The sequence below is a fragment of the Pelophylax lessonae genome (assembly GCF_965119305.1).
Source record: "Pelophylax lessonae genome assembly, chromosome: 1".
NCBI classification, from domain to species: Eukaryota; Metazoa; Chordata; class Amphibia; order Anura; family Ranidae; genus Pelophylax; species Pelophylax lessonae.
In genome coordinates this window covers 255,419,781-255,443,656 of record NC_138768.1, presented here as the reverse complement: position 1 = coordinate 255,443,656, position 23,876 = coordinate 255,419,781, and the positions used below count along the sequence as shown (strand labels likewise).

At 42.9% G+C, this 23,876-nt stretch overlaps 1 protein-coding gene across 1 annotated transcript in view; it reads left to right on the top strand.

Annotated features, from left to right (window-relative positions):
- The window catches only part of GALNT9 (polypeptide N-acetylgalactosaminyltransferase 9), a 450,947-nt gene that overhangs the window by 62,687 nt on the left and 364,384 nt on the right, over positions 1-23,876 (top strand). The window contains exon 2 of the mRNA XM_082253021.1: positions 12,200-12,380. Within this exon, the coding sequence (XP_082109147.1) occupies positions 12,200-12,380 (181 nt within the window). The remainder of the gene's footprint in view (positions 1-12,199; positions 12,381-23,876) is intronic.

Genomic DNA, 23,876 nt, shown 5'->3' with positions numbered 1-23,876 from the left:
CTGTGGGTCTGTAATCATCTCCTCTCTTCCTCTTCCTGTCCAGCAGAATGGAATGTATAATCATTCGGTGGAGACAAGGGATAAATGCTAGACAGTGAGTGGATGAGGAATTGTTGGCGGCAGGAAGGGGGGTGGGAAAAAATAAATAAATAAATAAATATATAAATTGGCACTGTATGGATTACCTAAAGTGAACCCTAGAGGGGACTAATTAAAGAATGGTGGATACATCCAATTCTTCATTCATCCCATTTGGAGAAAGTGTATTGAGGGAATAGATCCAAAACGTCTCACGTTCGCACAGTTTGTGAAATCTTTCAGGTTCGCGAAGGTCTTTTGATATTTGCTCAATGATCCATACCTCAAGATTTGAGGTAGATTTGTCATGGTGTCTGAGAAAGTGGCGGGGGACACTATGTTTGTCTTTTCCTTCCTCTATTTTTCTCCTGTGTTCCCCAAATCTTTGTCGAAGGGGACGGATCGTGCGTCCTACATAGAGGAGGTTGCAAGGACAACTGAGGCAATAAATTACAAAATCAGATGAACAATTGTAAAAATCAGCGAGGTTGTATGTTTTATTATGTGTATGAAATGATTTTTTACCATGTTTTACATATGCACAGGTTTTGCACAAAGACTTGTTGCACCTATACATGCCTGTTAAAGGAATCAGGCACACCCTAGGGGTGGCGTCTTTAATGGTTTTAAGTTTGCTGGGTGCAATTTTGTTTTTAAGGTTGGGTGCTTTCCTGTATGTGACTCTGGGAGTACTTGGGAGGACTAATTTGAGATGGGGGTCCTCCAACAGTATAGGCCAGTGTTTTAGAAGAATCTGTTCCATGGTCTTGTGTTTGTAATGGAATTTGGTGGTGAAACGAATGGATTGATCAAATGTGTCTTGGGTTTTGGCAGGAGGGGGATCTGTAAGGTACAGATGATATGCTTGATCTACCAGGGAGAGTGGATAACCGTTGTCCAATAATTTGGCTTTTAGAAGCTGACTTTCAGCTACATAGTCATCGTGCCTGGTGCAATTGCTCTTCAGCCGACAAAATTGTCCCTTGGGAATATTGTTGGTCCATTTGTTGTAATGACAGCTCTTGTAGTGCAATAGGGAATTACCTGCAGTAGGTTTGGAGTAATTCTTGGCATGAATTTGTTTACAATTCAAGGTCCAGAAAAGCAAGTCGTTCAGAATTGGTGACATGGGTGAGTGTTAATCCGTGGGGGTTTTGGTTGCAATGTTGTGTGAAATTATGCATGACCTTCTCTCAATTCAAAAAATGGAGTGAAGGTAAGGGAGTGTTGGGAGGTGGGTGGGGCCTCGTCCCAAAATGGTGATCCAAAGTGGTTCTCAATGACCTGGTATACACATGTGAACACCCAGTGATAGGAGTGGACTCTTACCACAATGTGAAGAGATGTGAGCATGTACTGTGTTTTGTCCAGAGGTCCCAACTGATCAGGCTGAAAGGGATGGCTCTCGGAATGGACCGGATCAATCAGCTGCTTCCAAAGTGGGGGGGGATCTGTAGGCTTCCAATCAGGGGAAAATGCCAAGAAAGATCGTGCCCAGAGAAGAGAAGAGGACTAGAGTGCATTACCTTCGGCTTTATTTGTAAATTGAGTGAAAAGACACTTACACAATCCAGACGAAAAAACAGCATGTACAGGACGGTCGCGGATGTCTGCAGTACAAACCAGGACCTATGACAGCACGGCTAGCTCCCTCCGACGCGTTTCCACTGACAAGTCGGCTTCTGGGACTGGAGCTGTAGCCGTGCTGTCCACATCTCTCATTTAAATGTTAGCAAATGGGGACTTCCGGTGCGGCCTCGACGGGGACCCGGAAGTGCAATGACGCACTTCCAGTTGCGGAATCGGCCAATCATAGTGTGTTCCTCCGAAGACCCGGATGTGCAATGACGCACTTCCGGTTATGGAGTCGGCCAATCACGATGCATTACTTCAAAGAGCCGGAAGTATTGCAGTGTTCTTCCGGAGTCTTGCTGGGCCAATTGCAACGGATGTCAACAAAACAAATCGTAGGTGATACCGAAGTATCAAAAAAGGGGAACACTTTAACCTACTGATGCATCAAATGTAATCTAGTATATGAAGGTAAGCATTGTGGCCATGTTTAACCTTCTTGGAACCTAAGAGAAAATATTTTTATTAAAAGGCAAAAAATATGTATGTTTAAAAGATACTAATATTCACAGTGAAAAATTCACTGACAATAAGAGTAAGCAATTTTTGAATAAAACTTCAAAGGAATTATCTGGAGGATGGATAATAAATGGCCACAAATTATTAGGCTAAAAACTACAAAGCCAATATGTGGACATTGTATATCTCAATTTTGTTTTAAAAATTAAAATACTAAAATATTAAAAGGTTAAAATAATAAGACGTTGTATAAAATGAAAAAATAAATAAAGATGTGGGTCCGTCCCAAATTATAAGAATATCATCTATGTACCTACCATAGAAGATAAGGTGTCTGCAATATGGGTTGTTGTGCCATATTTTCTGAGATTCCCATAGCCCCATGGCTAAATTTGCGTATGGAGGTTCAAAATTTGCTCCCATGGCTGTTCCATTGATTTGTAAATAAAATTGATCATTAAACTTAAAATAGTTATGAGTGAGACAAAATTTTGTACATTCCAGAATGAAGTGGGCTTGTTTGGGGCTCATGTAAGGATCCAGATGGAGAAAATGATCTAGGGCTGTGAGGCCGAAATGGTGTGGAATAGATGTATACAGTGAATTAACATCCAGAGACATCCAGGTATAACTAGGTTCCCATGTGTAGGGGGACAGTAGTTCCAACAGATGAGTACCGTCTCTGATGTAGGCAGGTAAACTTTGAGCTAGTGGTTGGAGAAAATTGTCTATGTATAAGGAGAGACCAGAGGTGATACTCTCCATGGATGCAATGATGGGACAGCCTGGGGGATCGGTGAGACTTTTGTGGATCTTGGGAATATGGTAAAAATATGGGGTCCGATAAAACATCCTATTGAGGAAGGAGGCTTCATTGGAGTCTATAGTTTTGGTTTCAATGGCATGGTCAATGATAGCATTCAGGTCCAATTTGTATTCAGGAAGGGATCCTTATGGAGTGGAGTGTAAGTGTTGGAATCAGCCAAAAGTCTTTCGGCCTCTTGGATGTAAGAATCTCGATCCAGGAGGACAATGCCTCCTCCTTTATCAGCATTTTTAATGATAATGTCATTGTTATTAATCAAGGATGAAAGGGCTTTTGATTCTTGAGGTGTAAGGGTGCCTAACTGGGTAGGGGTGTGGAAAGATGGTTTGCATAATTTCGGAATAGACCATATTGTAAAAAGTGGTAAGATGTGGGCCTTTATGCTGGTGAGGGTTAAAGACTGATTTGGGTTTCAACACACACACACACATATATATGTATATATATATATATATATATATATATATATATATATATATATATATATATATATATATATAGTCAGGTCCATAAATATTGGGGCATCGACACAATTCTAATCTTTTTGGCTCTATACACCACCACAATGGTGAAACAATGAAATTAAACAAACAAGATGCGCTTTAACTACAGACTTTCAGCTTTAATTTGAGGGTATTTACATCCAAATCAGGTGAACAGTGTAGGAATTAATACAGTTTGTAATTGTGCCTCCTACTTTTTAACGGAGCAAAAGAAATGGGACAGATTAACGATAATAAATCAAACTTTCACTTTTTAATACTTGGTTGCAAATCCTTTGCAGTCAATTATAGCCTGAAGCCTGGAATGCATAGATATCACCAGATGCTGGGTTTCAACCTTGGTTATGCTCTGCCAGGCCTCTACTGTCTTCAGTTCCTTCTTGTTCTTGGGGCATTTTCCCTTCCATTTTGTCTTCAGCAAGTGAAATGCATGCTCAATCGGATTCAGGTCAGGTGATTGACTTGGCCATTGCATAACATTCCACTTCTTTCCCTTAAAAAACTCTTTGGTTGCTTTCTCAGTATGCTTCAGGTCATTGTCCATCTGCACTGTGAAGTGCCGTCCAATGAGTTCTGAAGCATTTGGCTGAATATGAGCAGATAATATTACTCAAAACACTTCAGAATTCATCCTGCTGCTTTTGTCAGCAGTCACAACATCAATAAATACAAGAGAACCAGGTCCATTGGCAGCCATAAATGCCCACGCCATGACACTACCACCACCATGCTTCATTGATGAGGTGGTATGCTTTGGATCATGAGCAGTTCCTTTCCTTCTCCATACTTTTCTCTTGCCATCACTCTGGTACAAGTTGATCTTGGTCTCATCTGTCCATAGGATGTTGTTCCAGAACTGTGAAGGCTTTTTTAGATGTTGTTTGGCAAACTCTAATCTGACTTTCCTGTTTTTGACGCTCACCAATGGTTTACATCTTGTAGTGAACCCTCTTTATTCACTCTGGCGAAGTCTTCTCTTGATTGTTGACACACATACACCTACTTCCTGGAGAGTGTTCTTGATCTGGCTAACTGTTGTGAAGGGTGTTTACTTCACCAGGGAAAGAATTCTTCGGTCGTCCACCACAGTTGTTTTCCGTGGTCTTCCGAGTCTTTTGGTGTTGCTGAGCTCACCGGTGCGTTCTTTCTTTTTAAGGATGTTCCAAACAGTTGATTTGGCCACACCTAATGTTTTTGCTATCTCTCTGATGGGTTTGTTTTGTTTTCTCAGCCTAATGATGGCTTGCTTCACTGATAGTGACAGCTCTTTGGATCTCATATTGAGAGCTGACAGCAACAGATTCCAAATGCAAATAACACACTTGAAATTAACTCTGGACCTTTTATCTGCTCCTTGTAAATGGAATAATAACGGAAAAACACACCTAGCCTGGAACAGGTGAGCAGCCAATTGTCCCATAATCTTAATCCTTTTCAATTTGTTTTTGCCAATTGTCCCATTACTTTTGGTCCCTTAAAAAGTGGGAGGAACATATACAAACTGTTGTAATTCCTACATGTAAGATCCTTCGGTGCTGTAGGATCCCTCGGGGATCCCTGCTTCCGGGTTGCGTTCCACCGCTTGGTCAGGTGGAACGCATGTGGGCGTGATCGGCGCCGTGACGTCATCAACAGGCGCCGCATAGGGCGCCTATTTCAATGGACGGTCTGCACTCAGATGTTGTTCTTGCAACCGCTCTCAGCAGTGGCTTATCCTGACGCTGCCGAATCTACCAGCGACCCTGTACCTCATTGCTGGACCTGACCGGAGCTTCTGCCTGTAACCCAGTACCTCATTGCTGGACCGACCGGAGCTACCCTGCTTTCTGCTAAATGCTGCTGCTCACTCCTATGAGGATAAGTACCCCATAGGGGCCCCCACCTTATCAACAACACTTGCTACCTAATGCCTAAACCTAATTGCTAGCTCTTGTGCTTACCGCTTGCTACTACCTATCACCTGCATTACCAAACTAGATTGCTAGCTCTTGTGCTTACCGCTTGCTACTACCTATCACCTGCATTACCTCTGAACACCGCATCGGCTACCAGCCTTATCCGATTCTCACATCGGTTACCAGCCTATCCGATTCTCATATCGGTTACCAGCCTATCCGATTCTCACATCAGTTACCAGCCTATCCGATTCTCACATCGGTTACCAGCCTATCCGATTCTCGCATCGGTTACCAGCCTATCCGATTCTCACATCGGTTAACAGCCCTATCCGATTCTCACATCGGTTACCAGCCTAGCTGATTCTCACATCAGTTACCAACCTACCTCCACACACCTACAAAGAGACTAACATACCTGTGTAACATTTACTTCTACCTATCATCATCTACTATCACTCCTCAAAGCCTATACCTTCAGTGTATCATTTCACTACTACTTGCATAACTACTTATCACTCCTACAACATTGCTATCTGAGTGTTTGTAAATGTGCATACTGAAACAGGCTGAACCACTGTGATGAGTCAAGAGTGTTAGATCAGGTGATTTAATATATCTCTACAAGACTACTGAGTGGAATTCTGCAGCTGTAGATCCAGCCCCATTGAACTAAGAACCTGGAGCGTTACACTACACTGTTTACCTGATTTGGATGTAAATACCCTCAAATTAAAGCTGAAAGTCTGCAGTTAAAGCATATATTGTTTGTTTCGTTTAAAATCCCTTGTGGTGGTGTATAGAGCCAAAAAGATTACAATTGTGTCGATGTCCCAATATTTAGACCTGACTGTATATCTTAAATCTAAAATTTGAAACTGTGCTTGGAAAACATAATTATTAAAACCACAACTAATTGGTGAGATAAGCTGCAACTCTGCTCTGCTGTGAGATAATTAACACAGAATACCTTTTAAATATGTAACAAAAGAGCAGCGCAAAAATAAAGTGATAATAGAAATAATGTGATAACAATAATAATAATAATGTATGCGATGCATACTAGCACATTATGCCATTAACTTTCAGGGAGAAGATTTTTTGTGGTTTACTACCACTTTAAGCTAAAACCAGTAGGCCTAGCATCTCATGGAAAGGGTCAACAACTTCCTTAGCAGGACTACAATGTAGCAGGCTAGCAGCATATATTTAATAGGGATTAATACCTTCAGGGCAGCATTTAAATGTAGTAGCACAGCACTCCATACAGCTAAGGGTAAATCTCAGAATTTTCCCACTGTTATGTGAATGTGCATATAGCACACACATGGGGAGACAGAGCCTGTTCATTTGTAGGTCTCCTTCCTTTTTTCAGAGCCAATCATAAAGCTTTTGTAAGAGATCATTAACCTTACACCTATTTTACATTCTAACGTTGAAACTGAGGTACATTGCAAGAATGAAATAAGAGGAGGATAAGTAGAGATATTATGAAAGAGTTTATAAAAGAACAGAAGAAAAAAATGAAATCTAACTGTTCTAGCAGCCCTGAACTTGATTCATGATTGAAGTTCAGATCTAGAACACAGCACACACAGAGAGACACACCTAGTGGTTGTTGGTGACCTGTCCTCCTGGAGTTAAGGTCCAGACTCCAGCAGAGCATAACACAGCAGCACTTCAGGGAAAATTGGGATGATCCTTCCACGTGGTACTGGAAGGCAAGCAGGCAAGCTCAGTTGAGCTAACAGCACTCAGACTCAGGCTCAGGCAGCTCCTTCCCCAAGCGAAAGCCAAAGGCAGGAAGTGGCAGCTCGAAGAGAGGATGAGCTGATCTTTTGTGTCAGTGGGCGGGATAGGTACTATCCGCTCCCTACCGCTCTGCTCTCAGTGCTGCTGTCCTCCTAGAAGCTTCTGTAACTGGCTGAACAAGTCAAGACATTTCTCTGGAGTCTCAGTATAGACTAGAGAGGAGGTGTGGAGGCGGAGCAGACAGACGAGAGCACTGTCAGCCAGAGCCTCCCTCACCCCAAGCCAAGCTTACAGCCCAAGAGGTGCTCCAGGTGGTCAGGTGGAGTAACAGCAGGCAGCAGCATTAAAATAACAATGCATTAGTGCCTGGTGCGGAGCAAAAAAATATATTTATTTTTTTATGTATATTTTACACATGCTCTGGGGGTTTTTCAACCCCTCTACCCCCCCCCCCCCTTATCTATGTCCCTGATTAAAAATAACAATGCATCAGTGCCTGGTGCGGAGAAAAAATATATATATATATATATATATATATATATATTTTTTTTTTTTTTTATGTACAATCTACACTGATGACCTGGGGGGGTTCAACCCCCCTAACCCCCCCCCCCCTTATCTATGGCTCTGTTTGGCTGTACATCTCATATGGATCACAGGAGTGCAGTTTGTTCTGCACTCCTGTGACCCATTTTCAGCAGAGAGTGGGCTGAAGTCTGCTCTCTGCTAACGTTACAGATTTCGGTCCAGGCATTGCATCATTATGACCACGGAGTCAAGATCCGCCAGGTGCCTGGACCGATACCAGGCTCAGTCTCTCAGCGGGATGCTGACAGCCTGAGCCAGCCGCTCCACCCCTCCACAGCCTAGTGCTCTAATGAGCAAGGGGGGGCAGAGCAGAGAGCTGCCCCCTGACAGTCAGCAGCTCTCTGCTCATGGAGCTGTGAGAACCGAGCAATCAGCAGTGTTCAATCGCTTGGGTCTCAGTGTAGAGGCGCCAGGGGACAGATGCAGCATCGGACCAATGCTACATCCACCCAGGTAAGTATAAATCAACAATAACCCACAAACCCATACTTCTCTTTTAAAGAAATTTCCAACATTTACAGCTGTCACTAGAATAGAAATAGATAGAAACCTTTTTTAATGGGGGTACCAATTCCAGCGAAAAATGTATTTTTGCAGGAAAGAAAGTGATAGGAAATCCTCCCAGTGGAACACAGACAACAAAAAATAAAATAAACTACTAACAGAATTTTAGAATCCCCTTTTCTATCCGAATAAAAAAAGGGCTATATATATACATATAAGTGAGTACACCGCTCACATTTTTGTAAATATTTTACTATATCTTTTTATGTTACAACACTCAAGAAATTACACTTTGCTACAATGTAAAGTAATGAGTGTACAGCTTGTATAACAGTATACATTTTTTGTCCTCTCAAAATACCTCAACACACAGCCATTAATGTCTAAACCTTTGGCAACTCAAAAGTGAGTACACCCCTAAGTGACAATGTCCAAATTAGGCCCAAATGGTCAATATTTTGTGTGGCCACCATTATTTTCCAGCACTGCCTTAACCTTCTTGGGCATGGAGTTCACCAGAGCTTCACAGGTTGCCATTGGAGTCCTCTTCCACTCCACCATGGCGACATCACAGAGCTGGTGGATGTAAGAGACCTTGCACTCCTCCACCTTCCATTTAAAGATGCCCCACAGATGCTCAATAGGGTTTAGGTCTTGAGACATGCTTGGCCAGTCCATCCCCTTTACCTTCAGCTTCTTTAGCAAGGCAGTGGTTGTCTTGGAGGTGTATTTAGGGTAAATTTTATGTTAGAATACTGCCCTGCGGCCCAGTCTCTGAAGGGAGGAGATCATGCTCTGCTTCAGTATTTCACAGTACATGTTGCCATTCATGGTTCCCTCAATGAACTGTAGCTCCCCAGTGCCGGCAGCACTCACACAGCCCCAGACCATGACACTTCTACCACCATGCTTGACTTTAGGCAAGACACACTTGTCTTTGTACCTGGTTGCCGCCACACAGGATTGACACCATCTGAACCAAATACGTTTATCTTGGTCTCATCAGACCACAGGACATGGCTCCAGTAATCCACGTCCTTAGTCTGCTTGTCTTCAGCAAACAGTTTGTGGTCTTTCTTGTGCATCATCTTTAGAAGAGGCTTCCTTCTGGGATGACAGCCATGCAGACCAATTTGATGTAGTGTGCGGCGTATGGTCTGAGCACTGACAGGCTGACCCCCAACCCCTTTAACTTCTGCAGCAATGCTGGCAGCACTCATACGTAATTTCCCAAAGATAAGCTCTGGATATGATGCTGAGCATGTGCACTCAACTTCTTTGGTTGACCATGGCAAGGCCTGTTCTGTGTGGAACCTGTCCTGTTAAACCGCTGTATGGACTTGGCCACCATGCTGCAGCTCATTTTCAGGGTCTTGCCAATCTTCTTATAGCCTAGGCCATCTTTATGTAGATCAACAAACCTTTTTTTCAGATCCTCAGAGAGTGAGAGTGAGAGTGAGAGCGATGATACCAAATTTAACACACCTGCTCCCCATTCACACCTGAGACCTTGTAACGCTAAAAAGAACATGACACTGGGGAGGGAAAATGGCTTATTGAGCCCAATTTGGACATTGTCACTTGGGGGTATACTCACTTTTGCTGCTAGCGGTTTAGACATGAATGGCTGTGTGTTGAGTTATCCATTTCTGGACCGGAAGGATTTGCTCCCTTAACCTCCCTGGCAGTATGATTGTTTCCGATTTTAGGTGCTGAAAGTGGTACAATTATTTTGCATGTAATTCTTAAGGATGAGCAGCCCAAACAAACTATTTACATATGATTTTTTTTTACTTTGCGTTCTTCTTTATAACATCTCAGGTATGATAAAGTTTGAAACACAAAATCATTAATTATAATATAATAAACAACTATAAATAAGTTATAGTATATATATATATATACATATATTATATATATGTAAATGTGTGTATATATATATATATATATATACATATAGTAAAACTGCAGGCAAGGGCACTGGGAGAGCAAACTAATGTCAATTTATTCTATTTAGTAATGTAATCCAATAGGATTACAATATATCGGTGTGTTTGCGTGTTTTACTTTTTGAATTTGCTGCCGGTTCCACCCCCTGCGACGCGACGCTCGCAGGGAACGGAAGCCGGGGCACACAGCATCAGGCAGAAGATACGGCCGCCGTATGCTGCCGGAATGCATCGCGGGATCCCGGGGACAAGGTAAGTAACCTCTCTTCCAGGATCCAGCGATACTCCCTGGCAGTACCCCGAATGTGGCTCGGGGTTACTGCTAATGGCACTGAAATTCCACCCCAAGCCACACTCAGGAATACCCCCAGGGAGGTTAATGACCAGGCCATGTTTTGCGATTCGGCACTGCGTTACTTTAATGAACAATTGCGCGGTCATGCGACACTGTACCCAAATAAAATTTATGTCCTTTTTTCCCACAAATAGAGCTTTCTTTTGGTGGTATTTGATCAACTGTGCAATTTTTATTTTTTGCGCTATAAAAAAAAGTGACAATTCTGAAAAAAAGTATATATTTTTTTCACTTTCTGCTATATAACACTCCCAAAAAAAAGAATTAAAAATTAAAATTTTTTAAAATTTTAGGCCATTTTGTTTTCTGCTACATATTTTTGGTGAAAAAAAATCGCAATAAGCGTATTTTGATTGGTGATAAAAGTTATCGCGTCTACTAACTATGGGAAAGATTTATGTCATTTTTATTGTTGTTTTTTTTTTTTTTTTACTAGTAATGGTGGCGATCTGCGATTTTATGTGGGACTGCGACATTGCAGCGGACAGATCAGACCCTTAACTGAAATTTTCGACACTTTTGGGGGGACCAGTGAAAATACTTCAGTAATCAGTGCTAAAAATATGCACTGTTACTGTAATAATAACACTGGCAGGGAAGGGGGTTAACACTGTGGTTGATCAAGGGGTTAAATGTGAGCCTAGGGGAGTGTTTCTAACTGTATGGGGGTTGGGCTTTTGAAAGGATCACATAGACTGGTGATCCTATATAGAAGGATCAGAGGCGCTCTGTTATCATTACAGAGAGAAGAGCGGTCAGCTGTGTTTACAACAGCTGATCGGTCTTCTCTCTCATCCCCTCTCTCATCCCCGCTGATGAGTGGGGGGCGGGAGCGCGCCGCCAGCAGCACGCGCTGACCCCTTAGCTGCAGGTACGCAACCGACGTATACCTACATGGGTTCGCACAGGGGGAGCTGCCTTCCGTAGTATATCTGTGGTGGGCGGTCCGGAAGTGGTTATTTTGAGTGGATAACAAATTTACACTGTTATACAAGCTGTACACTCACTACTTTACATTGTAGCAAAGTGTCATTTCTTCAGTGTTGTCACATTAAAAGATATAATAAAATATTTACAAAAATGAGAGGGGTGTGCTCACTTTTGTGGGATACTGTATATATATACAGTATATATATATACAGTATATATATATATATATATATATCCTACTCTCAAGCTTCCTTGTCTCCTCCTGTCATGCTCGTCTCCAGGATTTCTCCAGGGCCTCCCATCCTCTGGAACGCTCAACCTCAACCTGTATGGCTATCTCCTACTCTAGCTGCTTTCAGGCGATCCCTGAAAACGAATTTCTTCAGGGAAGCCTATCACACCGCCAACTAATCTTCCATCAGCTCACTCCCTACTCTTACCTCTTGTGACACCTGCCCCACCCCATTAGATTGTAAGCTCTTCTGAGCAGGGCCCTCTAAATCCTCTTGTATTTTATTGTATTGTATATGTACTGTCTCCCTCTAATATTGTAAAGCGCTGCGTAAATTGCTGGCGCTATAGAAATCCTTATTAATAATAATAATATATATATATATATATATATACACTCTGTTTATTTGTATCTTATATAAACTCCTATAGGACATGGTTCTTATTTCAATACAGTGGATATTAAACATGCTGCAATCTATGTTTTGTCTTTAAAGGATTAGCTAAACCCATGGGGCTTGTAGAAGGACCTGGTGGCCTTGGACAAGGTGGGATGGCTGCCACACTGAGAGATGACAGCCATGAATCAGAAACAAAATACGAGGAATATGGTTATAATGCCCAGCTCAGTGATCGAATCTCTCTGGACAGATCAATTCCAGATTACAGACCCAAAAAGTAAGTCATATAAAACTGTAATATTGAACTTTGGTAGTATTTGATTTATTCTATTCATAAGCAGGATTATATTCCTTAAGTTCACACTGTCCATTGTGTTTTTCAAGATGGATTCTTACTAAAAATAATGTTGTGGACATATTAACATATTGTTGTTAAAAATGTATGAAAGGCACCACTCATAAAACAGAGCTTCCTTGGATCCTTTGGTACAAAGAATACACAGGCTCTTAAGAGCCCTCAGACAAAAGTAAATGCTTGTTTACCCCACCTCAAGAAAGATAGGTGCTTCCTAGGATAACAATGTACTAATTCCAGACAGTCAGTTCCCAGTTTATGTTATCTTTTCCTGTTATGCACCCTCATTAGGTGTAATCTTACTTCTTAACTTGGTGTTCCAGCATTTATTCTAGTGTGTTCCTTATAAATGGTTATTGTATAAATGTACGATGGTTTATATTTCCTTCCTTTCCTTCTTGCATTGTTCAACGCAGCCCTTTTTGTAATACTTATAAAATTCAATAAAAATCTAATGAAACAAAAAAATATGAAAGAAACAATACACACTTTTCAATTTTGTATAACACTTGTAATAAAAATGAAGTACAAAATTGTTTGTGATGATCAGCATATTACAAGTACCAAGCACATAAAAAAATAAAAAAAAAAATAGCTGTCAACCATGTACAGTAGACTGCAGATACTGGTATTCCAGACAACCGTGGATTTGTCTCACCTCAGAGAAAACAATAATGATCCAATATGTCATATCAATCTTACCTTCAACATGAAATGAGGTTGTCCTGTGATGACCTTCATACTACATAGTGTACATGTTCATAGACATGCTTACTAAAGATGAGTGAAAAATAAACTGCTACACTGTTAATCCTTCCTCCCCCCACCAAAGATTAACTTTATGGATTTGGATCAAATTTGTTTTCTCCACCCAGGGACTATTACCAAAAATTCTTCATTTAAATGTATATGCCAAAATGACTGGACCATAAAGCATCCTATGAGGATGTTTATCTCTGCACTCCATATAAGGTGTGCTCAAACTGCTGGTTACAGGGGTTTAAAAATACCCACAAAATGTAATTTAGGAAAAGTGCTAAAATGCAAACCTCTCCATTCCCAAATCTAAGTAGAGTTTAATATGCAAGTGCATGTATATTAATCATCCCTAAGCATGTAGCAGGTAGGCTACCAATTGCTTATTAGTACTACTATTATAATATTTAAGAGTTAAAACAAGGATAAAGATGAGATACATTCAACATTTTTGGTTGTGTATAATTTTCTTGCTTTCCTCTACTGCCCCAACACCAGCCATCTAAAATAGGCAGCTGGGGCTGTATGCAGAAACACTGCTCCTGAACACAGCCTCAGCATACTGAATGTAAACAAAGATAGCTAATACCGTTATCAGAAGCAGTACTCTGAACATGGATTGAGCTGTCCTTTTACATACCTTGGAACTGTGTTCAGAGTGAAATTTTCAAACATAGCCTGAGCAGTTTTTGTTTACCTTTCCTGAGGCTGGGAACAATTCTCTGAACACAGTCTCATATTTTATTTTATATTGCTTGAGGCTGTATGCAGAGAGCTGCTCCCGATCACAGTCTCAGTTTTCTCCATTTATTGTTGCTGATGCTGTGTTCAGGAGCAGTTTTCTGAACACAGCCTCTGTGCTTTTTTTTTATTTTGCCTGAGACTATGTGCAGAGAGCAGCTCTGAACTTTGTGTACAACTGCTAGATCTGTGTTTGGGAAAATGTATCTAAACACAGGCTCTGCTGTCATTTTAGCCCCGGTTCACACTAGGGCGACCTGTGAGGCGACCTGGTCGCCTCACAGGTCGCCGCAGGTCGCCTCCCATAGGAAAGCTGCGGACCCGTTCTAATAGGAGCGACACAAGTCGCTCCGACCTAGAAAAAGGGTCCGGAGCTTCTTTGGGGCGACCAGGAGGCGACCGCCATAGACTTCAATGCTATGAAGTCTGTGGCGGCCGCTCCGAGGTCGCGGCGCGCTGCTCGCACCGCGATCTCCGAGGTCGTCCCTGAAAGTAGCGTCGCTCCTATGTGAACCGGCGCTGACTTTACCTGGGGCTTCGTACAGGAGAACTGCTCTCAATAAAAGCATCAGCAAATGTAAACAAAAAATAGCTGAGACAGTGATCGGAAGCATTTATCCTACACACAGCCTCAGGCAAAGTGAAATGACAGCTGAGGCTGTGTTTTGAGAGTAGCTCAGGATCACAGTCTCAGCTCTCTTTGTTTCATTTTGCTGAGGCTGTGCTTATGAGCAATTCTCTTGTGCACAGCCTCTGCGGTCAATTACAAGTCTCCTAATGGGTGGGGGAGACACAATGAAGGGCACCCAATGGCGTCACATTTTTCTCTTTTTTTTTCTTCTACCTATAACTCTGCAATACATGAATAATGTATTTGTTAATAATACATAAATATCTGCTCAGAGGGAGTAATAGGATGTACAAATACAAATTACATTTATAAATATAAATATGACGAGTGGCTCTGACCAGTTGAAAGCCTCATATGAACTACACTAAATAATTTTTTTTTTTTTAATTTTGGGACTTTTTTGATTTGTTTAGCAAAAATTAAAAAACTCAGTGGTGATTAAATACCACCAAAAGAAAGCTCTATGTGTCCCAAATAATACAAAAACAAATTGTTTGGGTACAGCATTGCATGATCGCGCAATTGTCATTCAAAGCGTTACAACGCTGAAGGCTTAAAATTTGCCTGGGCAGGAAGGGTGGGGGGAGGGGTTGGTAAAAGTGCCCTGTATTGATGTGGTTAAGAGGTATTGAAGTATAGAGCAAAACATAGGGTGGAGGCACTTAGGACTTTCATGGTATGGTATGAACCACAATACAAAAAGTTTAGGTAGAATCATCCTTTTTTATGCATGTAGCACACACTCTATAATAAGGTAATGAACATGTTTTTAGTTATTTCATTAAAATAAAAAGAAGCAGAAAAATATTAATTCAGATGTTTTTAATTGTGATCAATAGGTAAACTGCTGTCTATTTGAAGATTTTAATAAACTGGTAAAAATGTGTTTAAAAAAATCTGTATAGATACAATTAATTAAGTCTAAGGGTGCAGAAATAGGCTTAGCTCTGAGGTTTGTAGTCTGGTAGTGCTCCCATGATATTAGGGCATATTGTGCCTATAAAACATTAAGAAAATGTAAAAATTTTCATTAATCAATGTGTTTTTAAAACCTGAAGGTTTTTTTTTTTTACCTCGCTGAATTCAGACAAGTTCAACATAAACCGGCCGACAATCGCTTAGTACAACAGCCTGGCCATCTCATGACCGGCTTTTGTCGAAGGAACATGCTAGAAACCCAGCATTTGATCAGTGCTCACAGGCAATGACTGTGAGCCGGTGCTGGGACAAGGTCATCCAGCACCCAGGGCAAAGGTGGTAAATTGCCACCCCCCGTTTAGGGTCTCATGACCGCCTTTTGTCAAAGGAACATCCTGGAAAGCCAGCATTTGATCAGTGCTCACAGGCAATGACTGTGAGCCAGTTCTGGGACAAGGTCATCCAGCGCCCAGGGCAAAGATGGTAAATTGCCACCCCCCATTTTGGACTAATAGTGGTACAAGGTCTTTAATGTTTGTGATGTGCACTGAAATATTACTTAGTGCTACACTGTTACAGTGCAGCAACCTGGAGAGTTTAAAATTGATGCACACACATGGGGTAGTGTTTGGTAGTGTCACTGGAAGGAAAAATGTCCCAGCAGTGGTGATGTCCCTGGGGAAAATTGTCCCTGTGTCTCTAGTGTCACCAGAAGGAGATGTTCCTGTGTTGACGGTATCGCTAGGAGGAAATTATGCTGCTACAGTATGTAGGTGTCAATCTGAGGAGGACTGATTGGCCTCTATGTCCATGGGATGAGGGAGGGGGGGGTGGACGCTCAGTGGTGCAGGGACGTAAAGAGCTCTAGGGGATCTCTGGGGGAGGAAAGGGGGTGAAAGGTCTCTAAGGGCTCATTCAAACATGTGGCTATCATTGCTGGTGTTTAACAGGTGGTGAGGGGGGCCATACGTTGCTACCATCTGTTTTATTCCTAAAAATGCTGTCCTACTGTGCCTCTATTGTGTGCAGTACATGCCATTTCAATTTTGCTATCTGTAGAATCCTGGCTGGCAGCATCTCCTTGTTCAGGTGGGTGGTTGGGGCACACATCACACAGTGCTGTGGCACCATGTGGTTCGGTGTGTGTGAAAATGTGTGGGGGTGCCCTTAACCATCAATGGCACTACTGCACATATACTAAAGGACAGTGTGCTACTGTGTTTGTCAGGAAAGTCACAAATTTTGAGCACAATTCTGATATGCAAGCAGGTTCACATGGTGCACTGTGGTTTGGCCGCAGTGCAATTGTATGTGCGGTTTACCCGCAGTTTTAGGTGCGCTCCCAATTAATTCTCATGGACTATGCATGTTCTAAACGTGCATCAAAGTGGTTTGCTTTCATTAAAACATGCTGTCTTAAATAATGTAATGGAAGCACATCTACAATTGCGGGTAAAACTTCACATACAATCATTCTGCGGCCAAACCACCGCACACCTGTGTGAACCCACTATTAGGAAAAAGAAAATAGTGAATAGGTGAGGAGTTTGGGGTTGTAAGAGTATGTGCTAATGAAGAGCGAAGTGGTAGGGAGTGCAGAGAATGCGCTATGCTGCGTGGGGACAGGACAATAGAGCTTAAAGCAAACTGGGATGGAAAGGATACAAGATGGGTGTGTGGAATGCTAAGCTGAGACCAGAGGCTGCAGGATATGTGTAGGGAAGAGGACAGCAGATAAGAGAAGAAGGGAAAAAATCAACAGTGCAGAGAAGCAAGAAGGATCCGTGCTGACTTACTATGTGATCGTGCAGGAAAGGTGGAGAGAGGTGTAGGCGAGGCATAGCGGAGATGAGCCGGACAAGTGAGAGTAACAAGGGAGAAAGTGAGGTGTCCTGGGAAGGAGAGCAAGGTGAGGGCAGGATTGTGGGAGGCAAGAGTAATTAGTAGCTGCACTACAAAGATAAGACAGAGTTTGATGAACGGAGGAGTCGGGAAATCAGTAGATCAGTAGCTCCCAGTGGGCCCCCCCTCACCACAAATTAGGACACTGCCCAGGGCAAGTCCCCCTCCCACCCACCCCTTGTACCGACCCTGCTGTAAGCACTGATCAGTGTGTTCTGGAGGGGAAGTCAGAATACAAAGACACAGCGGGGGAGATTGCCGCACCAACATTGTTTTTCGTCCGTTCAGTTCAGTTCAGTTTTCTTTAACGGAAGAGAACCCTATTTTTTCTTCCGTTGAAAAAAACGGAACGGACGCAAAAACGGATGTCAGTGGTGTCATCCGCTGACATCCATATTTACATAGAGATACATTATGTCCGTTTTTCATCCGCAAACGGATGGGATGAAAAACAGACATACGGACCGGATGACACAAGATTCTCTTTAAGGCTTGTCTACTAAAGAGATGCAGACACAGCAACTTTCCTCATTGGAATATTGAAAGTGCATCAGGGGGCTATAATGAACACAGGTCCTCCCATTCACGAATCATCCTGGAAAGGACACAACAGTCAGCAGTTTATTATGATTCCAGGTTTCATTTCTGTCTACCATTTAAGAAATGGGAGGTGGAGGATAGCAATATAAACATTGTAAGAGGTTCAAAATAGAGATCGACCGATTATCAGCAAAGCCGATATATCGATGGCCGTTCTGCACTTTCCCCCGATAGATCGGAATCAGCCACCAAGGTAACCGATATTGCCAATATTTCGGAAAGTGCTTGTACCGGAGTGATGCCTGCAGCTAGAGGCATCACCCTGGTACCGGCATCCATAGCCAATGGTCGGCTGTCTTGTAATGACTACCGATGAGGGTGAGAAGCCGCTCGGCTGTCATTACAAGGAGTGGGAGGGGACGTCCCCCCTCTCCCGCCGCCTTCCACGGCTCGCCCGGGTCTCGCATTCCACCGGGAGACCCGGGCAATCATCCTGCAGGCCACCGAAGAAGAGACCAGATCATAGCCGCATTCGGCTCTGATTGGGTCTCCATGTAATACTCGGCGCCAAATTCAAAAAAATTACAGCATTCAAAACAGCCAAACTTGGTGTTTTGAATGCTTTTAAGTGCAGAGGAGGGGTTTGGGGTCTTTTAGACCCCCAGATCCCTCCATAAGAGTACCTGTAAAAGAATAAAAAAATAAAAAAAATTTTTAATGTACGAAAATATCGGCCAATATCCGCCGATACCGATATCCGATGACCAAAATATCAATATCGGCAATAAAAAAACTATATTGGTCGATCACTAGTTCAAACCCTTTCATACACTATTAAAAATGGGGTTTTGTTTATGTTTGTTTGCGGAAAGATTTTTCATTGTGTTTTGTCCTGACAAGAAGTGAGAGGAAATCTCCACTTCTTGTGAGATAGCAATAAAATCCTAGTAAAATCCTAGTTTCTTAACCCTTTCTCCCACTCTAAAGCAAAATGCAAAGTTTGACTGGATTTGAGCTTTAATGGTAGATATGCTTGTGTTAGAAATTGCTATTTCTTTAGAATATTGATTGGTATGTTTTTATGACCTTCAGAATGTGTACAACATAACAGATACATTTTTAGCTTAAGCGACAGTTTGTTTCTGAGAGTGAATGTGTTTTAGGGTTAATGTGTGTCAGCATGTGCCTGAATATGTTTACAAGTCAACATAATACTTCTGTTCAGACAAATAGAGTTACAAAAATAGTACATGAAACCATATGGCTTATGAGTTCTTCTACACCTACTATATCATCTCATGCACCACAGTCAAAATCGCTTCTGCTATGAATGATATGCAGGAGCATATGTCTAATTGTTAACCATTTCAAAGATGTGTTTGTGTACGAGGTGGTATAAAATCACCTCCTTCAATATTTACTAGTTTTTCTTGCAATGAACTGGCTTAGATTTAGGCTGAATGAATGTAAATCTATGGCATCATGTTTACTCTCCAGATTACTTTATAAGTAGGGATGTGGTTTGTTTCTGTGGTGTTCACTACCATAGATTCAAGCAGGGGAGGACTGGGCCAGGGGGCAGGGGGGCAATTGCCCCCTGGGCCGCTCTGATGTCCTGTAAAAAAAGCTGCACCACTTCTATCACAGATATGCCTAAAGGATTCCTGGTGAAGAGAAGTAAAAAGTCCCTGCCACTGACCTACTAAGTGCGGGATGAAGACAAAGACAGAGCACAGGAAGAAGGAGAGTGGGAGGGGGGCTGAGTCGCTGCACCATGGGCCTCTGGTTTTTGTACTTTGCCAGTCTGCCCCTGGATTCAAGGCAAACCCTGCATTCAAGGGGTGTACACTAAAGCACCTAATATTTATCCTGTCAATTACTATAGTTGCCATCATACAATGTACTTAGGCAATCCCTTTATATTTTTAGGCAAATCCCTTCATCCAGTTAACAACCACACTATTGTAGCTATACTGCTACAGGACGACTGCAGAATTTTGTATATATACATCATTCTGCTTTTCTGGGTAGGGGGCGTGCGCCGCTTCTGCTGTGATTAGTCACAGCAGAAGCTAATCAGTGGTTGTCGGCCAATAGATTACCACCGGCACCGGCTGATCAGCGAGGACACAGACTGGACGGAGCTCCAGATATGTAAACAATGCAGAGCTCCGTTCTGTCAGCAGGGATGTGTTGGATTGTGTTTCCCTTCAAAGCAGGGAAAAAAATCCAGCACATCCCTTAGTGAAAGCAGCACACTGTACACACAGAAACACTGGTTATGCACACATTTAACCCTTTGATTGCCCTAGATGTTGAACCCCTTCCAAGCCAGTGTCATTAGTACAGTGACAGTGCACTAGCACTTATTACTCTATTAGTGCCCCTGGTTCCCACAAAGTGGCTGCCGCAATATGGCAGTTCCCTTATAAATCGCTGGTCGCCGCCATTACTAGTATCAAAAAAATAAATATAGATTCCAGTATATATACCATAGTTTGTAGATACTATAGCTTTTTCGCAAACCAATCAATATACGCTTATTCTGAATTTTTTACCAAAAATATGTAGCAGAATGCATATTGGCCTAAATGTATGAAGAAATTTGATTATTTAAATTTTTTTTTTTATTGGATATGTTTAATTGCACCCCTCACATTTTTGTAAATACTTTATTATATCTTTAAATGTGACAACACTGAAGAAATTACACTTTGCTACAATGTAAAGTAGTGAGTGTACAGCTTGTATAACAGTGTAAATTTGCTGTCCCCTCAAAATAACTCAACACACAGCCATTAATATCTAAACCTCTGGCAGCAGAAGTGAGCACACCCCTATGTGAAAATGTCCAAATTGGGCCCAAAGTGTCAATATTTTGTGTGGCCACCATTATTTCCCAGCACTGCCTTAACCCTTTTGAGCATGGAGTTCACCAGAGCTTCACAGGTTGCCACTGGAGTCCTTTTCCACTCCTCCATGATGACATCACAGAGACCTTGTAGAGACCTTTCCCTCCTCTGCCTTCCGTTTGAGGATGTCCCACAGATGCTCAATAGGGTTTAGGTCTGGTGACATGCTTGGCCAGTCCTTCACTTTTACCCTTAGCTTCTTTAGCAAGGCAGTGATCGTCTTGGAGGTGTGTTTGGGGTCGTTATCATGTTGGAATACTGCCCTGCAGACTAGTCTCCAAAGGGAGGGGATCTTGCTCTGCTTTAGTATGTCACAGTACATGTTGGCATTCATGGTTCCCTCAATGAACTGTAGCTCCCCAGTGTCAGCAGCACTCATGCAGCCCCAGACCATGAAACTCCCACCACTATGCTTGACTGTAGGCAAGACACATTTGTCTTTTATACTCCTCACCTGGTTGCCACCACACACGCTTGACACCATCTGAACCAAATAAGTTTATCTTGGTCTCGTCAGACCACAGGACATGGTTCCAGTAATCTATGTCCTTAGTCTGCTTGTCTTCAGCAAACTGTTTACGAGCTTTCTTGTGAATCATCTTTAGAAGTGGCTTCTTTCTGGGACGACAGCCATGCAGACCAATTTGATGCAATGTGCAGCATATAGTCTGAGCACTGACAGGCTGACCCCCACCCCTTCAACCTCTGCAGGAATGCTGGCAGCACTCATATGTCTATTTCCCAAAGACAAGCTCTGGATATGACGCTGAGCATGTGCACTCAACATCTTTGGTCGACTATGGTGGGGCCTGTTCTGAGTGGAACCTGTCCTCTTAAACCGCTGTATGGTCTTGGCCACCGTGCTGCAGCTCAGTTTCAGGGTCTTCGCAATATTCTTATAGCCCAGGTAATCCTTATGTAGAGCAACAATTCTTTTTTTTCAGATCCTCAGAGAGTTCTTTGCCATGAGGTGCCATGTTGAACTTCCAGTGACCAGTATAAGAGAGTGAGAGTGATAACACCAAATTTAACACACCTGCTCACCATTTACACCTGAGACCTTGTAACACTAACGAGTCACAAGGCCCCTGGGGAAGGGAAAATGGCTAATTGGGCCGATTTGGACATAAGGGTGTACTCATTTTTGTTGCCAGCGGTTTAGACGATAATGGCTTTGTGTTGAGTTATTTTGAGGGGGTGGAAAATTTACAGTTATACAAGCTGTACACTCACTACTTTACATTGTAGCAAAGTGTCATTTCTTCAGTGTTGTCACATGAAAATATATAAAATATTTACAAAATTGTGAGGGGTATACTCACTTTTGTGAGATACTGTATGTACAGCGCTGCATAACCGCACAATTGTTAATTGAAGTAACGCAGTGCTGTATACCAAAAAATTGCCTGTTTATGAAGGGGGTAAATCTTCTGGAGGTCAAGTGGTTATACATCAAATTCCATCTTCTTCCTCCTCCCAGGCACACCTCCTCTAGTGATCCTACTATAGCCCCACAAACTGACATTGTGCAGGAGGATGATCTTGGCAATCATTCCTCTTTTTAGATTCCGAGGATGAGGAAGATAGTGCCATGACTACAGAGGGAAGGAACATCAGGTGGGGAGCAGCAAGGAGCAGTGATGTTCCAGCGGCTGCAGCTTTACGCAAATTAAGCCCCAATGATGAGAAGGCAGTGGAGGATGAGGTGGCAGAGCATCCATGGGAACTACCAATTGGAGAGGAGGAAAGTTGTGAGGGAGAGGAAAAAAATCAGTGAGAGAGGATTTTGTTTAGCGGCAATTTACAGGGTACTAGAATGAGCAGCCATCATAATCCATCTGGTGCCACTTTTCTCACAGTTACAGGCCATGATTTTCCCCAGGGTCTGTCCACAGAGTAACGTATCTACTGCCAGTAGCACCATTGTGGTCTGCACCCTCTGCCTGCAGTATGTTAATACAAGCCATTTGGGTACCACATACATCGGGAAACACATGACCTAATGGGGGCCGCACCTTAATGACATAATTCAGCAGTAAAAGGCCCACACTTCTTCCCCTCACTTTGTCCATCTCACCTCCCCCCTGTGTCTCCCCCCTGCCTCCATAAAATGATTCCTCTGCATCTGCCACTACAGCCTCCACTGACAAGGAGGTAATTCCCACAAGGGATTTCAAAGGCTTTTTCTGTATCAAAGTCCGCTGAGCAGTCGTCAACCTTTCACTGGCCGTTTTGTATCCGCTATTTGTGTGCCGCTTATAAGCCGCCGCATAAGAAATGATACGGCCTCTCAGAAAGGCCTTCCCCGCCTCCCAGAAGAGGAGAGGGGAGCTGCTGTGTTGCATATTCGTCGCAGAGTATCCTTCCCATTCGCGGTGTAGGTACGTGGTAAAATCCGAGTTATTTTTAAGGTAGGAAGGGAATCTCCAGATTAGAGGGGTTGGGGGGGATTCCGCTAGTGTTAGAGAAACTGAAACTGGGGAGTGATCTGAGATCGCTATGTCATGTATGGTGGCGTCGCGCAGGAGGGGAAGAAGGGAGTCGGTACAAAACAGGTAATCTATTCTGGTAAATAGTTTATGGGGGTGGGAGTAGAAGGAGTATTCCCGATCCGCGGGGTGCGAGTGACGCCAAACATCAGTCAGGGAGAGTGAGTCTATTACCGACGCCAGCGGAGTGGGGTCAGCTCGCAGGGTGTCATTCGGTCCCTGCCGGGGTGTGGATTTGTCTAGAACAGGGTCCATTACCGCGTTAAAGTCACCACCCGCAATACGGGGGACATCGGGAAGGGAGAGAAGCCGAGCCGCAATTGCGGCGTGGAAGGAGCGATCCAGGACATTTGGGGCGTATATGTTAGAAATGACTAGCTCATTGTTATAGAGCCGTATATGTGCAGATGCATATCGCTCCTCGCTATACGCTTCCGTGGAATTGACTTCAACCGGGAGGCGTTTGTGGAACAATATCAACACTCCGGCTTTGCGGCCGGAGGAGGGTGACCCTACGACCTTGCCCACC